The sequence below is a fragment of the Panulirus ornatus genome, chromosome 42, assembly GCF_036320965.1.
Source record: "Panulirus ornatus isolate Po-2019 chromosome 42, ASM3632096v1, whole genome shotgun sequence".
Classification (NCBI taxonomy): Eukaryota; Metazoa; Arthropoda; class Malacostraca; order Decapoda; family Palinuridae; genus Panulirus; species Panulirus ornatus.
Window position 1 is genome coordinate 15,752,290 of NC_092265.1, and position 21,909 is coordinate 15,774,198.

At 42.2% G+C, this 21,909-nt stretch overlaps 1 protein-coding gene across 2 annotated transcripts in view; it reads left to right on the forward strand.

The window, feature by feature from the left end:
- The window catches only part of LOC139761938 (dipeptidase 1-like), an 83,054-nt gene that overhangs the window by 33,473 nt on the left and 27,672 nt on the right, over positions 1-21,909 (forward strand). For both annotated transcript variants that reach the window (XM_071686630.1, XM_071686631.1), the window contains exon 5: positions 17,225-17,375. In XM_071686630.1, the coding sequence (XP_071542731.1) occupies positions 17,225-17,375 (151 nt within the window). The remainder of the gene's footprint in view (positions 1-17,224; positions 17,376-21,909) is intronic.

Below are 21,909 nucleotides of genomic sequence, written 5' to 3' on the forward strand. Positions count from 1 at the left end.
GGAATCCCCTAAGAGTATTTGATAAATGGAAGCATCTATAAGACATTTAAGTATTAGATCAAAGAAGGAAAAACGAGATAATGACATGTTGATAACAAGTTTAACCCAACCCTCGCTAAGCTATGTTGACATTTGCTCTGTTCTCCCTCAGATGGTGAAATATCTGAGAACAGGCAAACAGTTCCTGACTCCCTGGCAGCGATCACCTGTACTGACATCCACTCCCTCAGCAGGCAGTGTGTACACTGACAGCCAGAATTTTTGAAAAAAAAAGTAAGGGCGGTAATTTGTTAAAAGAACAGTTGTCTCTGTGGGTATATTCACTGCTGAAGAAGTACGAGGGTAAATTTATTTTTCTAAGGCCTCCTTGTCTCACAAAGAGGTGACCTTTGCCAGTGCTAGACGGCGGTACTTTGGTGTAATGTTGGGATTCATCTAGCTTTGTTAAGTACTGGCACTTGATGAGGTGGATAGTCTTCACGAAACATGCCGAAGTATTCCTGGGAAATTGTATGGGAGGGTAATGACTGAGAGGGTGAAGGCATGTACTGAGCATCAGATTGGGAAGTGCAGTGTGTTTTCAGAAGTGGTAGAGGATGTGTGGATCAGGTGTTTGCTTTGAAGAATGTATGTGAGAAATACTTAGAAAAACAAATAGATTTGTATGTAGCATTTATGGACCTGGAGAAGGCATATGACAGAGTTGATAGAGATGCTCTGTGGAAGGTATTAAGAGTATATGTTGTGGGAGGCAAGTTGCTAGAAGCAGTGAAAAGTTTTTATCGAGGATGTAAGGCATATGTATGAGTAGGAAGAGAGGAAAGTGATTGGTTCCAGGTAAATGTCGATTTGCGGCAGGGGTGCGTGATGTCTCCATGGTTGTTTAATTTGTTTATGGATGGGGTTGTTAGGGAGGTGAATACAAGAGTTTTAGAGAGAGGGGCAAGTATGCAGTCTCTTGTGGATGAGAGGGCCTGGGAAATGAGTCAGTTGTTGTTCGCTGATGATACAGCGCTGGTGGCTGATTTGGGTAAGAAACTGCAGAAACTGAGTTTGGTAAAGTGTATGAAAGAAGAAATCTGAGAGTAAATGTGAATAAGAGCTAGGTTATAAGATACAGCACGGTTGAGGGACAAGTGAACTGGGGGGTACGTTATTATGGAGAAAAACTAGAGGAAGTAAAGTGTTTTAGATATCTGGGAGTGGATTTGGCAGCGGATGGAACCATGGAAACGGAATTGAGTCACTGGGTGGGGGAGGAGGCGAAGGTTCTGGGAGTGTTGAAGAATGTCTGGAAGGCGAGAACATTATCTCGGAAAGCAAGAACGGGTATGTTTGAAGGAATAGTGGTTATAACAATATTAAATGGTTGCGAGGCGTGGGCTATAGATAAGGTTGTTTGAAGGAGGGTTTATGTGTTGGAAATGAGATGTTTGAGGACAATATGTGGTGTGAGGTGTTTTGATCGAGAAAGTAATGAAAGGGTAAGAGAGATGTGTGGAAATAAAAAGAGTGTGGTTGAGAGAGCAGAAGAGGGTGTGTTGAAATGGTTTGGTCACACGGAGAAAATGAGTGAGGAAAGATTGACAAAGAGGATATATGTGTCAGAGGTGGAGGGAACGAGGAGAAGTGGGAACCAAATTAAAGGTGGAAGGATGGAGTGAAAAAGATTTCGAGTGATCGGGGCCTGAATATGCAGGAGGGTGAAAGGCTTGTAAGGAATAGAGTGAATTGGAACGATGTGGTATACTGGGGTCGACGTGCTGTCTATGGAATGAACCAAGGCATGTGAAGCGTCTGGGGTAAAACATGTTAAGTTTTGTGGGGCCTGGATGTGGAAAGGGAGCTGTGGTTTCGGTGCATTATACATGACAGCTAGAGACTGAGTGTGAACGAATGTATATATATATATATATATATATATATATATATATATATATATATATATATATAAGTATGCACATTTCATCTTTGATCACAGAGAGGCAGGACCCCAGCTATGGGGTGATCAGGACAACCACCTTGAGTTCTGAGGCCCACTTAGCCAACCAATCGGTCTGTTCATTGCCGGGAATATTGCAATGACCAGACACATACACCATTCATATTTCTAATACATGGTTTCGATGAATCAGTCATATTGCTCTGCATCTCATTAGTCCATGAGTTACCAGAGTTTATAGATTTAAAAGTTGACGGAGTGAAAAATTACTTTGCCATAACGAATTCACTACATAAACTATGGCTTTGTGGACATAAAAAGAATACCGAGTCAAAATAGATGTATGTTGTGACTAACGGTATTTGATGGAACTTTGACTTGGCCATATATCAGTACCCATACATTCATCCATCTTACAACAAGCACTGTAAGAGCGGACGTGTGACGACAATTCATCCAAGCCGTGAAAGCGCTGGCACGCTGGTGTTTACCTCAGTCTTTGGCCCCTTCAGTTTGATGGTTGGTAACCACTTCGTCTTGATACTTCTATCAGACAGCTCCCACGTAGTTGATCTGTTAATTACAAGCTTGTTCTCTCCTTCCACACTCGAACCAAAGTTCTTCACTGGGGAAGTGCATACTGAGGGCCATGGGCCAGACGCCTCTGTGGATGTAGTGTTTACACTGTTGGACGAAGCGAATGGCGGGATCATTTCTCCTCCTGACTGTCAGATTATCAGATTTAAAAGCTAGAATTTCACATCGAAGCGGGCGAGGAGGTGCGTACGTTATCATTCAAATTATATGCAATTCAACTACCCAGCACGATAGCTCATATATCCTTCGTAAATCTACTTCAAGCAACATAAAATCTCTAACCAGCTGAAGCACATTCGAACTTAAGTGAATTCAGATCAACTAATCAGTTCACCACTTAACATTCTGCACTTGCCAAAACCCGCTATTACTGAATTAATGCAACTCCTGTCTGGTTAGCAGCTAAATAAGCTTAACTAAAGTTGGGAATCCAACATAAAATGGCTGAAAAAATTTAGAGTTACTCTGCCACAAAATTAAATGAATTATCGCTGCTCTGAATAACATAGCACATCAGGGCTTTTATAAGCACTTTGTTGCAGTGGGCCATATAAAAAAAGGAATATATATATATATATATATATATATATATATATATATATATATATATATATATATATATATATATATATATATTTTCAGCCATTTCACCCTGGGGATAGGGGAGAAAGAATACTTCCCACGTATTCCCTGCGTGTCGTAGAAGGCGACTAAAAGGGGAGGGAGCGGGGGGCTTGAAATCTTCCCCTCTCGTTTTTTTTTTTTTTTAATTTTCCAAAACAAGGAACAGAGAAGGGGGCCAGGTGAGGATATTCCCTCCAAGGCCCAGTCCTCTGTTCTTAACGCTACCTCGCTAACGCGGGAAATGGCGAATAGTTTGAAAGAAAGAAAGATATATATATATATATATATATATATATATATATATATATATATATATATATATATATATATATATATATGTATCTGGAGATAGGGGAGAAAGAATACTTCCCACGTATTCCCCGCGTGTCGTAGAAGGCGACTAAAGGGGGCGGGAGCCGGGGCCGGAACCCCCCCCTCCTTGTATTTAAATTTCTAAAAGGGGAAATATAGAAGGAGTCATGCGGAGAGTGCTCATCCTCCTCGAAGGCTCAGATTGGGGTGTTTAAACGTTTGTGGATGTAACCAAGATGTGAAAGAAAGGAGGGATAGGTAGTATGTTTGAGGAAAGGAACCTGGATGTTTTGACTCTGTGTGAAACGAAGCTCAAGGGTAAAGGGGAAGAGTGGTTTGGGAATGTCTTGGGTGTAAAGTCAGGGGTTTGGTGAGAAGGCAAGAGCTAAGGAAGGAGTAGCGCTACTCCTGAATCATGAGTTGTGGGAGTATGTGATAGAGTGCAAGAAAGTAAACTCTAGATTGATGTGGGTAAAACTGGAAGTGGATGGAGACAGATAGGTGATTATTGGTGCCTATGCGCCTGGTCATGAGAAGAAAGATCGTAAGAGGTAAGTGTTTTTGGAGCAGATGAGTGAGTGTGTTAGCAGCTTTGATGCACGAGACCGGGTTATAGTGAAGGGTGATTTGAATGCGAAGGTGAGTTATGTGGTATTTGAGGGTATGATTGGTGTACATGGGGTGTTCAGTGTTGTAAATGGAAATGGTGAAGAGCTTGTAGATTTGTGTGCTGAAAAAGGACTGTTGATTGGGAATACCTGGTTTGAAAAGAAAGAAATACATAAATATACGTATGTGAGTAAGAGAGATGGCCTGAGAGCGTAATTGGATTACGTGTTAGTTGATGGGCGTGTAAAAGAGAGACTTTTGGATGTTAATGTGCTGAGAGGGGAAGCTGGAGGGATGTCTGATCACTATCTTGTGAGGCGAAGGTGAAGATTTGTAGATGTTTTCAGAAAATAAGAGAGAATGTTGGGGAGAAGAGAGTGGTGAGCGTGAGTATGGAAAGGAGACTTGTGTTAGGAAGTACCAGGAGAGATTGAGTGTAGAATGGCAAAAGGTGAGAGCAAATGATGTAAGAAGAGTAGGCGAGGAATGGGATGTATTTAGGGTAGAAGTGATGGTTTGCGCAAAAGATGCATGTGGCATGAGAAACGTGGGATGAAGAAGAAAGATTGTTAGCAAGAGAAGAGAGAGGCGTTAGGACGATTTTTGCAAAGAAGTAGTGCAAATGGTTGGGAGATGTATAAAAGAAAGCGGAAGGAGGTAAATAAAGTGCGTAAGACAAGAGAACAAATGGGAATAATCGTTGAAGGGGGCAAATGGGGAGGTAATAACAAGTAGTGTTGAAGAGAGAAGAAAATGGAGCGAGTATTTTGAAGGTTTGTTGAATGTGTTCGATGATAGGGTGGCAGACATAGGGTGTTTTGGTCGGCGTGGTATGTGAAGCGAAAAGGTCAAGGAGAATGGTTTGATAAACAGAGGAGAGGTAGTGAAAATTTTGCGGAAGATAAAAGCCGGCAAGGTGGCGGGTTTGGATGGTATTGCAGTGGAATCTATTAAAAAGGGGGTGACTGTGTTGTTGATTGGTTGGTAAAGATATTCATTGTATGTATGGATCATGGTGAAGTGTCTGAGGATTGGCGGAATGCATGCGTAGTGCCATTGTACAAAGGCAAAGAGGATGAAGGTGAGTGTTCAAATTACAAAGGCATAAGTTTGTTGAGTAATCCTAGGAAATTATATGGGAGGGTATTGATTGAAAGGATAAAGGCATGTACAGACCATCAGACTGGAGAAGAGCAGTGTGGATTCAGAAGTGGTAGAGGATGTGTGGATCAGGTGTTTGTTTTTCTAAGTGAGAAATACTTAGAAAAACAGATGGATTTGTATTCATTGATTTATGGATCTGGAGAAGGCATATGATAGGGTTGATAGAGTATATGGTGTGGGAGGTAAGTTGCTAGAAGCAGTGAAAAGTTTTTACCAAGGATCTAAGGCATGTGTACGCGTAGGGAGAGAGGAAAGTGATTGGTTCTCAGTTAATGTTGTTTTACGGCAGAGGTTTATGATGTCTCCATGGTTGTTTAATTTGTTTACAGATGGGGTGGTTAGGGAGGTGAATGCAAGAGTTTTGGAGAGAGGGGCAAGTATGCATTCTGTTCTGGATGAGAGGGCTTGGGAAGTGAGTCAGTTGTTGCTCGCTGATGATGCATCGCTGGTGGCTGATTCAAGTGAGAATCTGCAGAGGTTGGTGACCGAGTTGGTAAAGTGTGTGAAAGAAGAAAGTTGAGAACAAATGTGAGTAACAGCAAGGTTATTAGGTACAATAGGTTGAGGGACAAGTTCATCGGGAGGTAAGTTTGAATGGAGACAAACTAAAGGAAGTGGTGTTTTAGATATGCGGGAGTAGACTTAGTGGCGGATAGAAACATGGAAGCGGAAGTGAGTCACAGGATGGGGGAGGGGGCGAAGGTTCTGGGAGCGTTGAAGAATGTGTGGAAGTCGAGAACATTATCTTGGAGAGCAAAAATGGGTATGTTTGAAGGCATAGTGGTTCCGACAATGTTATATGACTGGGAGGCGTGGGTTGTGCGGAGGAGGGTGGATGTGTTGGAAATGAAATGTTTGAGGACAATATGTGGTGTGAGGTGGTTTGATCGAGTAAATAATGAAAGAGTAAGAGAAATGTGTGGTAATAGAAAGAGTGTGGTTGAGAGAACAGAAGAGGGTGCGTTGGACTGTTTTGGATGCATGGAGAGAATGAGTGAAGAAAGATTGACAAAGAGGATATATGTGTCAGAGTTGGAGGGAACAAGGAGAAGCGGGAGACAAACTGGAGGTGAAAGGATGGAGTGAAAAAGATTTTCAACGATCGCAGCCTGAACATACAGGAGGGTGAAAGGCGTGCGAGGAATATGGTGAATTGGAACGATGTGGTATACCGGGATGGGGTGCTGTCAATGGATTGACAGACCTCTCCATGGTTTGTCCCAAACGTTTCACATGCCCTGGTTCAGTCCATTGAAAGCACGTCGACCCCGGTATACCACATCGTTCCAATTCACCCTATTCTAGTAGTGAGCCATACTGAAAAAATGCAAAAGGCATATATATATATCTACGATATTTTGACTCATTTACGACAAAAATACGAAAATTACAATAATGTCTTGAAAAGGTGAAAATACCTTTATTGAAAGTGTTCCATGCAAGAGCATGATATTTCATAATATACTTAGAGTGGCTTAAAAACTTTATAAGAGATTGAATGAAGATTTTCTTTTCAGTTCTTATCATGAACTGCTAAACATAGCTTTGTTGTTAGCGTCTAGTGGCCCAACGGAATACCACTAGTGGGATAATTGGCACACCACTTTACACTTCAAGAAAAGGCCTGTAGCACATAATGATATCCCTGATAAGTTCTACCAGTAAACATCTGTTACATGTACATGCTAAACGATAACCAAGTGAATAATCAGGCGAGTGGCAATTACATTGCACATGCCGTTGTTGTGTGACGAATTGTCCTTTTGTGTCCTGGTCTTCCACCCTTATGGGAGATGGCATCACCAGTTCAGCCAATGCGGAATGAAATATATATATTTTTTGCTCTAACTCAACGAAGTTTACTCTGGCTAAACCAGCCAAGATGGAAACATGTCACCGTCGCTTGGGATGTACGAGGCTACGATGGTTGAGTGCGCGGCAGGTGATGGTCTGTTGCTCCGCCGCGCACCTAAGAAGTGACATTGGTCACGAGTTCAAAGACGGATGATGAAAATGATTTGCAAATCCAATTTGCCTTTGATTTTAAAGCAGCGCCTAAAAAATGAGCCCAAATTTCAGTGGTAGCTGACGCCTGGTGATAAGTCAACAGTGACACAGCAAGACTAAAACTCGGCAATGTTTCATGTATACAAGAGTTGTGTGACACGACTGGTTTGTCAGGTGAGTTTGGACTTTAGGCAGTGAATCACCTACATATAAGTGACTTCTATGATACGTATCTCAAGTCTGACAGATATCGATGCATACATAAACACATTTATATTACGGTGGTTTATACACTCGACATAAGTATTCTCTGATTGCATCACTTCAGCTCGGACGGCCTGGGAAAGCGAAAACAGCTTCACCCAACTGCAGTTTTACGTTTTCTGATGACTACGTAAACATTGTCTGGGTTATGTTTATGTCTTCTGCTCCAGAGAAAATGACGGTGAAGATGATACCCTACCTTCGTACTGGTGGGCTTAGATGTACATTAACGGAGGAAATTAATGACGATTTATCATCTGACGACGTAGTTTCCTCCACAGCGTTATGATACCATACAAGCACAAATCAAAAGAGTGGTACCCTTGGCGCTTGGTCTCAGAACTCGTAGGAATGTGTGGCGTAGATTTAATTTTGTTTGGTTTTCTCGAAATGCTCGAAGGAAAAAAGTTTCCGATTTTACGATAGAGGTTCGGGAAGGCGATGCTTCATGAGTATCCAGTATAAACAAGATTACTTGTAAGGAGGTCCGATTTCTTTCAAGAGATCCAGTTATTTCAAAAGGACTGTGAACCCACTTATCTGGGATTTGCTGTCATTAGTAAGTAGCGGCAGATATCCCTCAGCTTATCAAAGGTTCCTCCAAGACGTAACGAAGATCGCAAGAATCTATAGTTCTGATATGAGACTGGAATCCAGATGTTTCAATAGGACGCAGGTGTTTGCTAGATCATAGCCGAATTATGGGTTGGGTGGTTATAGAATGAAGAAAATGGTAGGTCAAAGCTTAAAAAGAAAAATTCTTTTTCTTTGTGTGTGTGTGTGTGTGTGTGTGTGTGTGTGTGTGTGTGTGTGTGTGTGTGTGTGTGTCAAAAAAGTTTTGTATGCAAAATACGCTGTAGCTCTTGAAGTACGCAGGTAGCTTCGCCTTATTCCCTGGATCATCAACACAAATTCTAAGGAGATTTCCAGATTGTGTTTAGGTGTAAAACATTAAATGTACAGATCAAGAAGGAATGTATGATTTCTTAGAATCTTTGTTCCTGAGAATTTTCGGAAATTATAATGACGAGTAAAGACATGGGTAGAGTTAGCTGTTGAGGATGTGTCAAGGAATAACCAGCTGCGTGATAGCACTAGGAGATGGTGAAGCACTGACGAGATGAAGAAGAAATAAAAAGCGAAAAACACCACACTTTGGATGAAGAGTTTGTGTTCATATCTTAGCATAACATCCGCTGAAATGACTTTCTCTAGGAGACAAGGGATGTCTTACTCCAAGGAGGAAAGACAATTTCAGCTTGTCAGATGTGAAATATATACCAGGGCTCCTGTCCAACCCACATTCTGGGGGGTTATCACAGTAACGGATTGGATGACATCAATGTTATACTCGAATCAGTGTGTGCCTCATTGGTCATATGGTCTCATGAAATATTTGAATATAGGAAATATCATGGTAGCAGTACTGCTTTCTCCATACAGGAGTTGTCCGTAGACAATATTTATACCGACAACGGATAAATCTGCCTTGAGCAATACACTGTCCAAAATGGTCCAAGGTATACAAAAGAGACTGAAATTCTAAGAACTACAGCAGTCAGGGAAAAACTTCCTTTGAAGGAGTTAATGAGAGCGACCATGAGTGTTCATTCAGAGTATCAGACAAGGACTGAGCTGGGTGGGCAGAGGGAGGAAGGTATGAGGAGAAACAGAAGGAAAAAGGTTTCACGACGAATGCAGGAGAGAAGAATGAAGGGTTTCTTTCATAGAAGTAAGGTTTATTAAGAAAGGAAACCGGGTTTGTTGGTAAACAGAAAGAAGTGATGCCTGGCGCAATAGCTGTTAAACATGATCTAATAGAAACCATGGAAAGGGCTGTGGGGCCTGGATGTGGATAGAGAGCCGTGGTTTCGGTGCATTACACACGACAGCTAGAGGTTGAGTGTGAACGAAGGTGGCCTTTGTCTTTTCCTAGCGCTACCCCGCCGCTACCTCGCGCACGAGGGGGGGGGGGGGTGCCATTTCACGTGTGGCGGAGTGGCGACGAGAATGGATGAAGGCAGCAAATATGAATATGTACATGTGTATGTATGTATATGTCTATGTATGTATACGTATGTATATGGTGGAATATATAGGTATGTATACGTGTGTGTGTGGGCGTGTATGCATTACATGTGTATGTGGGTGGGTTGGGCCATTCTTTCATCTGTTTCCTTGCGCTACTTCGCTAACGCGGGAGACAGCGACAAAGTATAATAAATAAATATAATATACATATCAGCCAGAGCCTGTTACCCATTTCATCGACCAACCCCTAGAGGTGGATGAACAGCTGGGTTGACTGTGGGCCAACTTCCGCAACCAGGATTCGAACCTATGCGCTCGACCTTGGACGGCCTTTGAACAAGTCACGGTTAGGAACTCTAACCGCTACTCCACAGAGGTCCATATATACTTACTTGCTCGCGGTTTCCCGCGTTCCAGTGTGCAAAACCAGGTATGCTGTACGATTGCCCTCTGAACAAACTGGTGAAGACTTTCTTTTCGTTTCTGTTCTTCATACTTTGATCGCCGTTTCCCGCGTTAGCGGAGTAGCGCTAGGAACGGACGAAGAGAGGCCAGGCATTCATGCGCGATGCACCGAAACCACTTGGAAAAAGATCATCTAATGAAATGATAGCTTTGCAGTTTTTAGGAGACTGTTGTGCACAGATATGATGAGAACCCTCATATTCACCATCAAGATTCACTTAAGTGTTCATTTTCCTCATATCTTTATAGAAAAGAATCCTAGTGACTCACATTCATACTTCTACGAAGCTGATACGGTGCAGAATCAAGTGTTCCATAAGAACAATGAAGCAATAACTTAAATAAATGGAAAAATATCAGGGATAAAATGTACCATATACGTATATATGAATGTCGCAAAGTTTGAATTTTTTTTTCTTCTACTACATGTATTTCTGACGAGATCTTAGGAGTGTACCCTTACCAGAAAGAATGATATTGACATTAATATGTTAAATTTCTTCACAGTTCAGATAATATGACGATTTCTTTTTTGATAAAATTTGGTGTGTCAGTGTTAGACATACCATATAACTGGTTCCATGTAAATTTGCTCTTCCTTCCATCACGTGACCTATGGCCAGAATTACATATGTGTCTAGATCTTCCGCTTGACTTCCTTGTGTGTAGGCTTGGGCCCCACAGCTGCGAGATAACACAAAGGAAGAATATTGCGTCACCATTAGTTTGTTCGAATAAATTTGAAATAGTCATGTAGATCGCTGGATGAGCTGGCAGACAGTAGTCTTAATCCTTCACGGTTTTTACACAGAATTTTAACCAGGATTTTCATTTTCTGTTCTCGTACTGCAGTCGACCTCTTTCTTACTTTATCTAACGTCTGACAATATTTTCCACTCTTCTGGGTGGCACTATTATTTCTCGTGCGATTGTAGCACTCCATAAATTTATCCTTTTGGAGACAGTCTTCCATATTTCTATTGCCTTCACTTGCCTTCATATATTTCCTCGTTTTCCAGCAGAACTAGTTTCCTTTCTTAATAGATTTACTCACCGAGAAAGAAATCTTTTATTTTTCTTTCCAGAATTCGTCTCTAAACATTTTTGCTTTTTTTCTCTTCCTCCTCATATCTTCCTCTTTCTGCCTGTCCAGCTCAATCCTTGTCTTTTACTCTGAATGAGCAAGCTCGGTCGCTCTCATAAATTTCTTCGTCAAAGGATCTTTTTTTTTTTTCCGTGGCTTCTGTAATTCTGAAAATATCACCGTCTCTTTTATACTTCAGGAGCCATTTTTAGCGGTATGTCATTCAACGCAGATCTATCCTTTCTCGAAATATTCCCATTCTACATCTTCATCGCTGTATGGAAATAGCAGCGCTGTCCCCATGGCCTTTGCGCAAAGTGAAATTCTTTCTCACATGATTCTATTTTGACAGTTTCAGTCGACTGACTTGCTTATAGGGATGGCCAACGCTCGTCCAGTCTTATTTCTTCGCCAGATCTCTGTTTCAGCAACTATCTTCCCTCAGTGACGCATCGACTCGTATCGCGATGAAGCAACTGGTTATCCCCCTGACACATACTCCACAACCAGTCCACATTCATATATTCAATTATCATACTTTCTCGCTGTCTCCAGCGTTAGCGAGGTAGCGCAAGGATACAGCCGAAACAATGGCCCAACCCATCCACTTACACATGTATATATATACACGTCCACCCACGCACATATATATACCTATACATCTCAACGTATATATATATATATATATATATATATATATATATATATATATATATATATATATATATATATATATATATATATATATATACACACACACACACAGACATATACATATATACACATGTACACAATTCATACTGTCTGCCCTTATTCATTTTCGTCGCCACCCCGCCACACATGAAATAACCCCCTCCCCCCGCATGTGCGCGAGTTAGCGCTAGAAAAAGACAACAAAGGCCACATTCGTTAACACTCAGTCTCTAGCTGTCATGTATAATGCACCGAAACCACAGCTCCCTTTCCACATCCAGGGCCCACAAAACTTTCCATGGTTTACCCCAGACGCTTCACATGCCCTGGTTCAATCCATTGACAGCACGTCGACCCCGGTACCACATCGTTCCAATTCACTATTCCTTGAACGCCTTTCATCCTCCTGCATGTTTTTCACTCCGTCTTTCCACCTCCAATTTGGTCTCCCACTTCTCCTCGTTCCCTCCACCTCTGACACATATATCCTCTTTGTCAATCTTTCCTCACTCATTCTCTCCATGTCACCAAACCATTTCAAAACACCCTCTTCTGCTCTCTCAACCACACTCTTTTTATTACCACACATCTCTCTTACCCTTTCATTACTTACTCGATCAAACCACCTCACACCACATATTGTCCTCAAACATCTCAGTTCCAGCGCATCCACCCTCCTCCGCACAACTCATCTATAGCCCATACATCTCAATGTACACATATATATACACACACAGACATATACATATATACACATGCACACAATTCACACTGTCTGCCTTTATTCATTCCCATCGCCACCTCGCCACACATGGAATAACATCCCCCTCCCCCTCATGTGTGCGAGGTAGCGCTAGGAAAAGACAACAAAGGCCCCATTCGTTCACACTCAGTCTCTAGCTGTCATGCAATAATGCCCGAAACCACACCTCCCTTTCCACATCCAGGCCCCGCAGAACTTTCCATGCTTTACACCAGACGCTTCACATGCCCTGATTCAATCCATTGACAACACGTCGACCCCGGTATACCACATCGATCCAACTCGCTCTGTTTCTTGCCCGCCTTTCACCCTCCTGCATGTTCAGGCCCCGATCACTCAAAATCTTTTTCACTCCATCTTTCCACCTCCAATTTGGTCTCCCACTTCTCCTCGTTCCCTCCACCTCCGACTCATATATCCTCTTGGTCAATCTTTCCTCACTCATTCTCTCCATGTGCCCAAACCATTTCAAAACACCCTCTTCTTCTCTCTCAAACACGCTCTTCTTATTTCCACACATCTCTCTTACCCTTACATTACTTACTAGATCAAACCACCTCACACCACATATTGTCCTCAAACATCTCATTTCCAGCACATCCACCCTCCTGCGCACTACTCTATCCATAGCCCACGCCTCGCAACCATACAACATTGTTGGAACCACTATTCCTTCAAACATACCCATTTTTGCTTTCCGAGATAATGTTCTCGACTTCCACACATTCTTCAAGGCTCCCAGAATTTTCGCCCCCTCCCCCACCCTACGATTCACTTCCGCTTCCATGGTTCCATCCACTGCCAGATCCACTCCCAGTTATCTAAAACACTTTACTTCCTCCAGTTTTTCCCCATTCAAACTTACCTCCCAATTGACTTGACCCTCAACCCTACTGTACCTAATAACCTTGCTCGTATTCACATTTACTCTTAACTTTCTTCTTTCACACACTTTACCAAACTCAGTCACCAGCTTCTGCAGTTTCTCACATGAATCAGCCACCAGCGCTGTATCATCAGCGAACAACAACTGACTCACTTCCCAAGCTCTCTCATCCCCAACAGACTGCATAATTGCTTCTCTTTCGAAAACTCTTGCATTCACCTCCCTAACAAACCCATCCATAAACAAATTAAACAACCATGGAGACATCACACACCCCTGCCGCAAACCTACATTCACTGAGAACCAATCACTTTCCTCTTCCTACCACGTGAAAGAATGATCTTAAGAAATCTCACATTCCGTTTTGTCTGTATACTTGTTGTTCTACAGTTTGGAATGATCTCACCAACATCTTAAAAAGTGTGGTTTACAGTGCAGAGAGTGAAGCAATGCTATGAAGCACTCCCAGGTTTTTATATTGCACACATAACTTCAATGGAAAAAAAATCGTGTTCAAAAAGTACTTGTGAAATTTGCATCATCATTTTCTTTGCGCAGCTGCTACGCAATATATGACCCAGCTGTGAGCCAACAAACATCTGGATCCTGATGAAACATACCTTTCTAGGTTCCTATCAAGATGTAAGTTGTTCTGATCTTGGCTATGTCCTGCAGGAAGTTTACACTCGTTGAGGGCATCAACCCCCAAGTTATTCACTCATTTTGAAAACGCATCCTTCGTCGAATCTACACTGAGGAAGCTGAAATTACCCGTAAGGTGCGTGGAAGGTGCTCAGCTGCGTGCAACAAGATCAAAAAGTGCGGAGACGACTGATGTGCTGGATGGCAAATACTGGGTGACAATATTGTACGTGGTGGGAGAGGATGATTGGGTGAGACATGACAGAGGTGTGATGATAATAAGAGTATGTTTGAGAGAGTTGAAGAGGGTTTCTTGAAATGGCTTTGACGAATGGAAAGGATGACAAAGAGGGTTTACGTGTCAGATGTGGAGCCTAGGAGACTGGAGAGGCCGAACTGTATTTGGAAGGATACAGTGAAAGATGCTTTGAGGGGGTTGTGGCTTTGACATGTCGTAGGGTGTGCAGCGTGAGCGAGTTAAAGTGAATTGGAGTAATGCGTTCTAGAAAGGGTGACTTCCTCTTAATGGACTGAACTAGGGCATGTGAAACGGTCGGGGGAAATCACAGAAAGGTCTATGATCCTTGGTTGTGGCCTCAGTGTACTGTACATAACAGATAGAGAGTGGATGTGAGCAAACGAAACCTTTCTTTGTTCCTGGCGCTGCTTCTGTACGCTAGAAACGGCGAGCAAGATATATATATATATATATATATATATATATATATATATATATATATATATATATATATATATATATATATATATATATATATATATATATATGTATATATCGAGTGAATAAGGAAAGAATGAGGGATATGTGTGGAGATAAAATATGTGTGGTTGAGAGAGCAGAAAAGGGTGAGTTGAAATGGTTTGGACACATGGAGGGAATGAATGAGGAGAGATTGACAGAGAGGATATATGTATCAGAGGTGGAGGGAACACGGAGGACCGGGAGACGAAATTTGAGGTGGAAGGATGGAGTGAAAAAGATTTTGAATGATCGTGGCCTGAACATACAGGAGGGTGAAAGGCGTGCAAGGAAGCGAATTGGAACGATGTGGTATACCGGGGTCAACGTGCTGTCAATGGATTGATCCAGGGAATGTGAAGCATCTGGGGTAAACCATGAAAAGGTCTGTGGGGCCTGGATGTGGAAAGGGAGCTGTGGTTTCGGTGCATTACACATGACTTCTAGAGACTGAGTGTGAACGAACGTGGCCTTTTTTTGTCTTTTCCAGGCGCTACCTCGCTGGAAGGGGGAGGGGGGGTTATGATATTTCATGTGTGGTGGGGTGGCGACAAGAATGGATGAAGGCAGCAAGTATGAGTATGTATATGTGTATACATTGAGTATAATAAAATATGAATAAATATATGTATCTAACGAGGGAACAGGCTGCGAGACAGGGAGCTTGTGTGCGGTGTGCAAACAGCAGGCTGACCTCAGTTCGGCCTTTGTTTCCAGGGTTATGAACCGTCGTATCACGTGGTCATCCCACGCTTCACTCACCCATCTAGTCATCACCAATTAAGGATATTCTTGTAAAGTTGTTCAATTAGTAGTAAATATAACTCCATATTATAAGAATAACAAGTGACGCAGTGTTTAAGTTCTTTTGCTGTAAGTTAGCAGTAAAAGTGTTAAACTTACGAGACCTGGTATCGTCCATAGGAAGTCCCCTGTAAGATGAAATAAGCTTTAAATTGTAGTATTCTTAGTGTTCAAGTGATGATTAAAGTGGCGAGGCAAATGTATCGAGTGTGGAAAAGTAAAAAAAAGTGAAGCAGTTGAGTCATTAATCAAGGAAACTGAACTGATTGCCTTGGTAATACAGCAAATGGCATCCTAAATTACACAGAACAGAGACGAGGATCAGTGGGGTCAGTGAGTGTTCATCCACCACAAAGACAATTTGTCCAACTCTGAGGGCATAAACACTAACATCTACCATGAATCCCGGTAAGCCATACCTTGCTCTGTTACACAGGATGTCTTTCTAAAATGTGCAAGGCTCGTCCCCCTGTGAGGGTAATGGGCCGCTACTATGTCTACAGGAGACACTGATAACTTCACTTCCAAGCGGGCAACAACAGGGGGTCGAGCGTCAACATTACAGGTTAAGCAACAGTAGTGAGCGAGCGCCAGCAAAGGCCTTGAGAGAATCGCAATTGTGTGCGGACGGAAGCGGTAAGCTATACCTAGGACGTGAGCCATGTGCACCGCGCTGCATGTGAATAGTGCACATGCGGGCTGACTTGACCTAGGGAGAGTGGGTCGTCGCTGAGCATGGACTGCCGCACGACCGGACTCCCGTGCACCTACAGACCGAATTGACCCGGAAGGACATGACCCGCCGCTAAGTAAGGGCTCCCTCACGCCCGGATTCCCGTGCAAGTGGTCGTCTCTACAGCTAAGGTTATAATTCAAAGACATGTGTAAAACAGCTGATGCTTCCTTAAATGAACTTTTAACATCAGATTTTGAGAAGAACAAAGTCGGTATTATGATGTGCGGCAGGAGTTGCAGTGTATTGCTTGTTTCGAGCGAAACTTCAGTTTCGGTGTATTAACAAAAATTTCCCTTACATTTGTGAATTAGTGTGTTTTAGTTACCATTAGCGATGCATGCCACATTATTTCTAATGCTGTCAGTGGACTTAGATATTAAATGTAAGAATATTCGCGGGTTTTTCTAACCCTACAGGAAGTGAGTGGTCACAGTATGCTTGGCAGTCCATTGGCCTAGTTGGGTCGTTAATGTTCTCATCAAGAGGGTGACTTAAACCATGGCTTATGGGTCGTCATGGTCACCTTAATTGATCATCACCATAATGGTTGTTTTTCTTTTTTCATTGTTTCCCCCCCCCCCTCTCTCTCTCTCTCTCTCTCTCTCTCTCTCTCTCTCTCTCTCTCTCTCTCTCTCTCTCTCTCTCTCTCTCTCTAAATATATATATATATATATATATATATATATATATATATATATATATATATATATATATATATAGAGAGAGAGAGAGAGAGAGAGAGAGAGAGAGAGAGAGAGATCAATAGATAGATAGGAAAAATTCACTACAGTGTAGTTAGTAACACTAAGATGTATAATAACATTTGATATCTGTGTACGGGCAGAGATCGAGGCAGAATTTGGTTGTGGTCGTGTGGCCAGCCTGCTTGGTGTGGAGGGTGGCCACGGCCTGGGGAGCAGCATGGGTGTGCTACGGGCGCTCTATGACCTGGGTGTCCGGTATGTCACGCTGACCCACAAGTGTCACACGCCATGGTAAGTCTCTCAGCTTAATTCATGCACGTATTTTCCTTTTCCTGGTACCTCATTATGTCTTGTAAATTCAACTCAGTCAGTAAAATGGTATACGTTACGTACACGGACTGGGTGCCAAATGAAAGATTTCTGAAGTATCTTGGCCGTATTTATGATAAACTAAAGTCAACGTTTATTCTGTAACCCGCGTGTTTACAGAATAAACAAAAGTCAAAGAATTTCAATGAATTTTCGAACGAATTCCCTGACGTTGGAACTCCGAGCTGTACGTGCACCCACAGGAATTACTGAACAGATTCTTTTTCCTTTTATTCTTACGTTTTCATTTGTGTTCCAGATCTTAAACATGGTGCTAACTCCCTTGATACGCCACAGGGCGTCACACAGCCATATAGCATCAGTGAAAACTGTAGTCGCAGGGTAGAGGATGTCAGGTCAGCTTACACCCATTAAAATCAACTTACGGTTGTTGGGATCTGCTTAAGATTCCCCAGCCACTTCACCTTACAGTCTTTGAGTCTCATTACGTTTAAAGTGTTGCCCTTATGGGCTTTCCATCCATGCCTAAAGTGTTTGGCGTTATGCCTCTCCCGTCGTCAGTGTCACATCTCTTGTTTTCCTCTTCTCTCACGTCCCTCCAGCAGAACATCTTCTACTCCCCTGTCTCTCAGTGGCATCTCCAACACTTGCTCATATCAACTTATTGCGTCATCAATCCTCAAACCTAATGTATATGCTCAGTCTTTTCTGTAATATTTCAAAGTCTTGAAGATTCTCCTCCTGGAGCTACTCTCATAACACGCTGGATGAGCAGCTGCTTTCTCAATTTTCGAGGAGGATGGATAAAGTTCACACAAGGTTACGGTGCAGCAGGAAAAAATACATCTCTCGGTCAGATCCACGAAAGAGAGAAATGCGGCAGTATTCTGCTCATCATTGCAGTCAGTCGGTTTATGTGTAATTATCAATTATCATAATTTGGTTACGCGTTGATTATCTTTACATCTCCTTTTTTTCCGAAATAAAAGTACTTGTAACAAAATAGCAATCAACAGTGAGCTGATAACTGTAATTGTGTCAAACCGTAACTAGTTGTCGACACCGTCTGTAGTACTTGGCTAAATAGAAAACGGCGACTTTCAAATTGACTAAAAACCCGCCCGAGGCAGGAGGTACCGCCCCTCCGCCGCTGAGAGCGGAGTCGTGGGCAATAAATGCTATAGAACCCCACATCAGACGTACTTTATATGCGCCATGGGTGTGATACAGTGTTCCAGGTAAACGTAGATCACCGGGATGTACTTTAGATGTACAGAATACAGTTCAATCTCCAGAGGACCATAAAACTTCCCATAATATATTAAAGTCTTTCTAACGGCGCAATGTGTCCCCAGTGATAATTTGAAGGTATCTGGTACGTATGATAAGAATCTCAAACAAAGACAAGTCCTCAGTGTGTGATTTGGTTACACAGCATTATTTTTGGTGCTCCATTGTATCTGCTTTTTTGCGACATTCTCATATCTGATGACAGGATACAGAAACGAGACGGAAAGGCGCTCTTATTCATATATAAATAACCAAACATACATAGATATATGTATAAGATAAGGTGATACAAGTAATGCATATATATATATATATATATATATATATATATATATATATATATATATATATATATATATATATATATATATATATATATATATATATATATATATATATATATATATATATATATATATATATATATATATATATATATATATCAACTGGTGGGAGGTGGGCAGTTTAGAGAGGGTAGTGAGTGGTGATATGAAGAAGTAAGATTGCTAGTGAAAGAGAAGAGAGAGGCAGTTGGACGATTTTTGCAGGGAAATAATGCAAATGACGGAGATGTATAAAAGAAAGAGGCAGGAGGTCAAGAGAAAGGTGCAAGAGGCAAAAAAGAGGACAAATGTGAGTTGGGGTGAGAGAGTATCATTAAATTTTAGGGAGAATAAAGAGATGTCTTGGAAGGAGGTAAATAAAGTGCGTAAGACAAGGGAAAAATGGGAACATCAGTGAAGGAGCCAATGGGGAGGTGATAACAAGTAATGGGGATGTGAGAAGGAGATGGATTGATTATTTTGAAGGTTTGTTGAATGTGTTTGATGATAGAGTGGCAGATACAGGGTGTTTTGGTCGAGGTGGTGTGCAAAGTGAGAGGGTTAGGGAGAATGATTTGGTAAACAGAGAAGAGGTAGTAAAAGCTTTGCGGAAGATGAAAGCCGGCAAGGCAACGGGTTTGGATGGTATTGCAGTGGAATTTATGAAAAAAGAGTGTAACTGTATTGTTGACTGGTTGGTAAGGTTATTTAATGTATGTATGACTCATGGTGAGGTGCCTGAGGATTGACGGAATGCTTGCATAGTGCCATTGTACAAAGGCAAAGGGGATAAGAGTGAGTGCTCAAATAACAGAGGTATATGTTTGTTGAGTATCCCTGGGAAATTATATGGGAGGGTATTGATTGAGAGGGTGAAGGCATGTACAGAGCATCGGTTTGGGGAAGAGCAGTGTGATTTGAGAAGTGGTAGAAGATATGTGGACCAGGTGTTTGCCTTGAAAAATGTATGTGAGAAATACTTAGAAAAGCAAATGGATTTGTATGTAGCATTCATGGATCTGGAGAAGGCATATGATAGAGTTGAAAGAGATGCTCTGTGGAAGGTAAAGAATATATGGTGTGGGAGGCAAGTTGTTAGAAGCAGTGAAAAGTTTTTATCGAGGATGTAAGGCATGTGTACGTGTAGGAAGAGAGGAAAGTGATTGGTTCTCAGTGAATGTTGGTTTGCGGCAGGGGTGTGTGATGTCTCCATGGTTGTTTAATTTGTTTATGAATGGGGTTGTTAGGGAGATGAATGTAAGAGTTTTGGAAAGAGGGGCAAGTATGAAGTCTGTTGGGGATGAGAGAGCTTGGGAAGTGAGTCAGTTGTTGTTCGCTGATGATACAGCGCTGGTGGCTGATTCATGTGAGAAACTGTAGAAGCTGGTGACTGAGTTTGGTAAAGTGTGTGAAAGAAGAAAGTTAAGAGTGAATGTGAATAAGAGCAAGGTTATTAGGTACAGTAGGGTTGAGGGTCAATTCAATTGGGAGGTGAGTTTGAATGGAGAAAAACTGGAGGAAGTGAAGTGTTTTAGATATCTGGGAGTGGATCTGGCAGCGGATGGAACCATGGAAGCGGAAGTGGATCATAGGGTGGGGGAGGGGGCGAATATTCTGGGAGCCTTGAAGAATGTGTGGAAGTCGAGAACATTATCTCGGAAAGCAAAAGTGGGTATGTTTGAAGGAATAGTGGTTCCAACAATGTTGTATGGTTGCGAGGCGTGGACTATGGATAGAGTTGTGCGCAGGAGGATGGATGTGCTGGAAATGAGATGTTTGAGGACAATGTGTGGTGTGAGGTGGTTTGATCGAGTAAGTAACGTAAGGGTAAGAGAGATGCGTGGAAATAAAAAGAGCGTGGTTGAGAGAGCAGAAGAGGGTGTTTTGAAATGGTTTGGTCACATGGAGAGAATGAGTGAGGAAAGATTGACCAAGAGGATATATGTGTCGGAGGTGGAGGGAACGAGAAGAGGGAGACCAAGGAGGTGGAAAGATGGAGTGAAAAAGATTTTGTGTGATCGGGGCCTGAACATGCAGGAGGGTGAAAGGAGGGCGATCGGGGCCTGAACATGCAGGAGGGTGAAAGGAGGGCAAGGAATAGAGTGAATTGGAGCGATGTGGTATACCGGGGTTGACGTGCTGTCAGTGGATTGAATCAAGGCATGTGAAGCGTCTGGGGTAAACCATGGAGGGCTGTGTAGGTATGTATATTTGCGTGTGTGGACGTATGTATATACATGTGTATGGGGGTGGGTTGGGCCATTTCTTTCGTCTGTTTCCTTGCGCTACCTCGCAAACGCGGGAGACAGCGACAAAGCAAAAAAAAAAAAAATAAATATAGATTATCCTGCTTCTTGAAGTAGGACAGCTCTAGGCTGTAGGAGGCTTTAGAAAGAGGTCATGCGTAGCACTAGGCCTCTTTCTTAGAAAGATGCTCCGAGGTAACCATGGAGGAATTGATTTGTAAAGGTGTCATCGTACTTCGCCTGTATGCTGGTACCCAAGTGACTGACCAAAGATCACCTTTGGCGAGGCGAATACAGTACAATCTTGTCCAGGAGGAGCCAGTAATCTGCTTGTTTTACTGGACATTTTTTTTCACTTTAAATTTCTAATTTTCTTAAATTCTTCAGAGATTTTAGTCTTCAGATATCAATTCTCCTTCCTACCTTGCGGTGTTGCAGTCTTTATAAACGCTTACACTCACGTCTTCGTCTTGTCTGTCTTTGTGTCGTTACTTCTGTGTAACTTTAGTTCACTGATCACCTGCTCCTGGTGAGGTCTCTTCTCCAGTCAATGTTGTCTGTACTTATTACTTCGAATGTACCCAGTGGCACATGTCGTCTGGGTAGGCCAATGTATGTAAGATTTTTTTTCTTTTT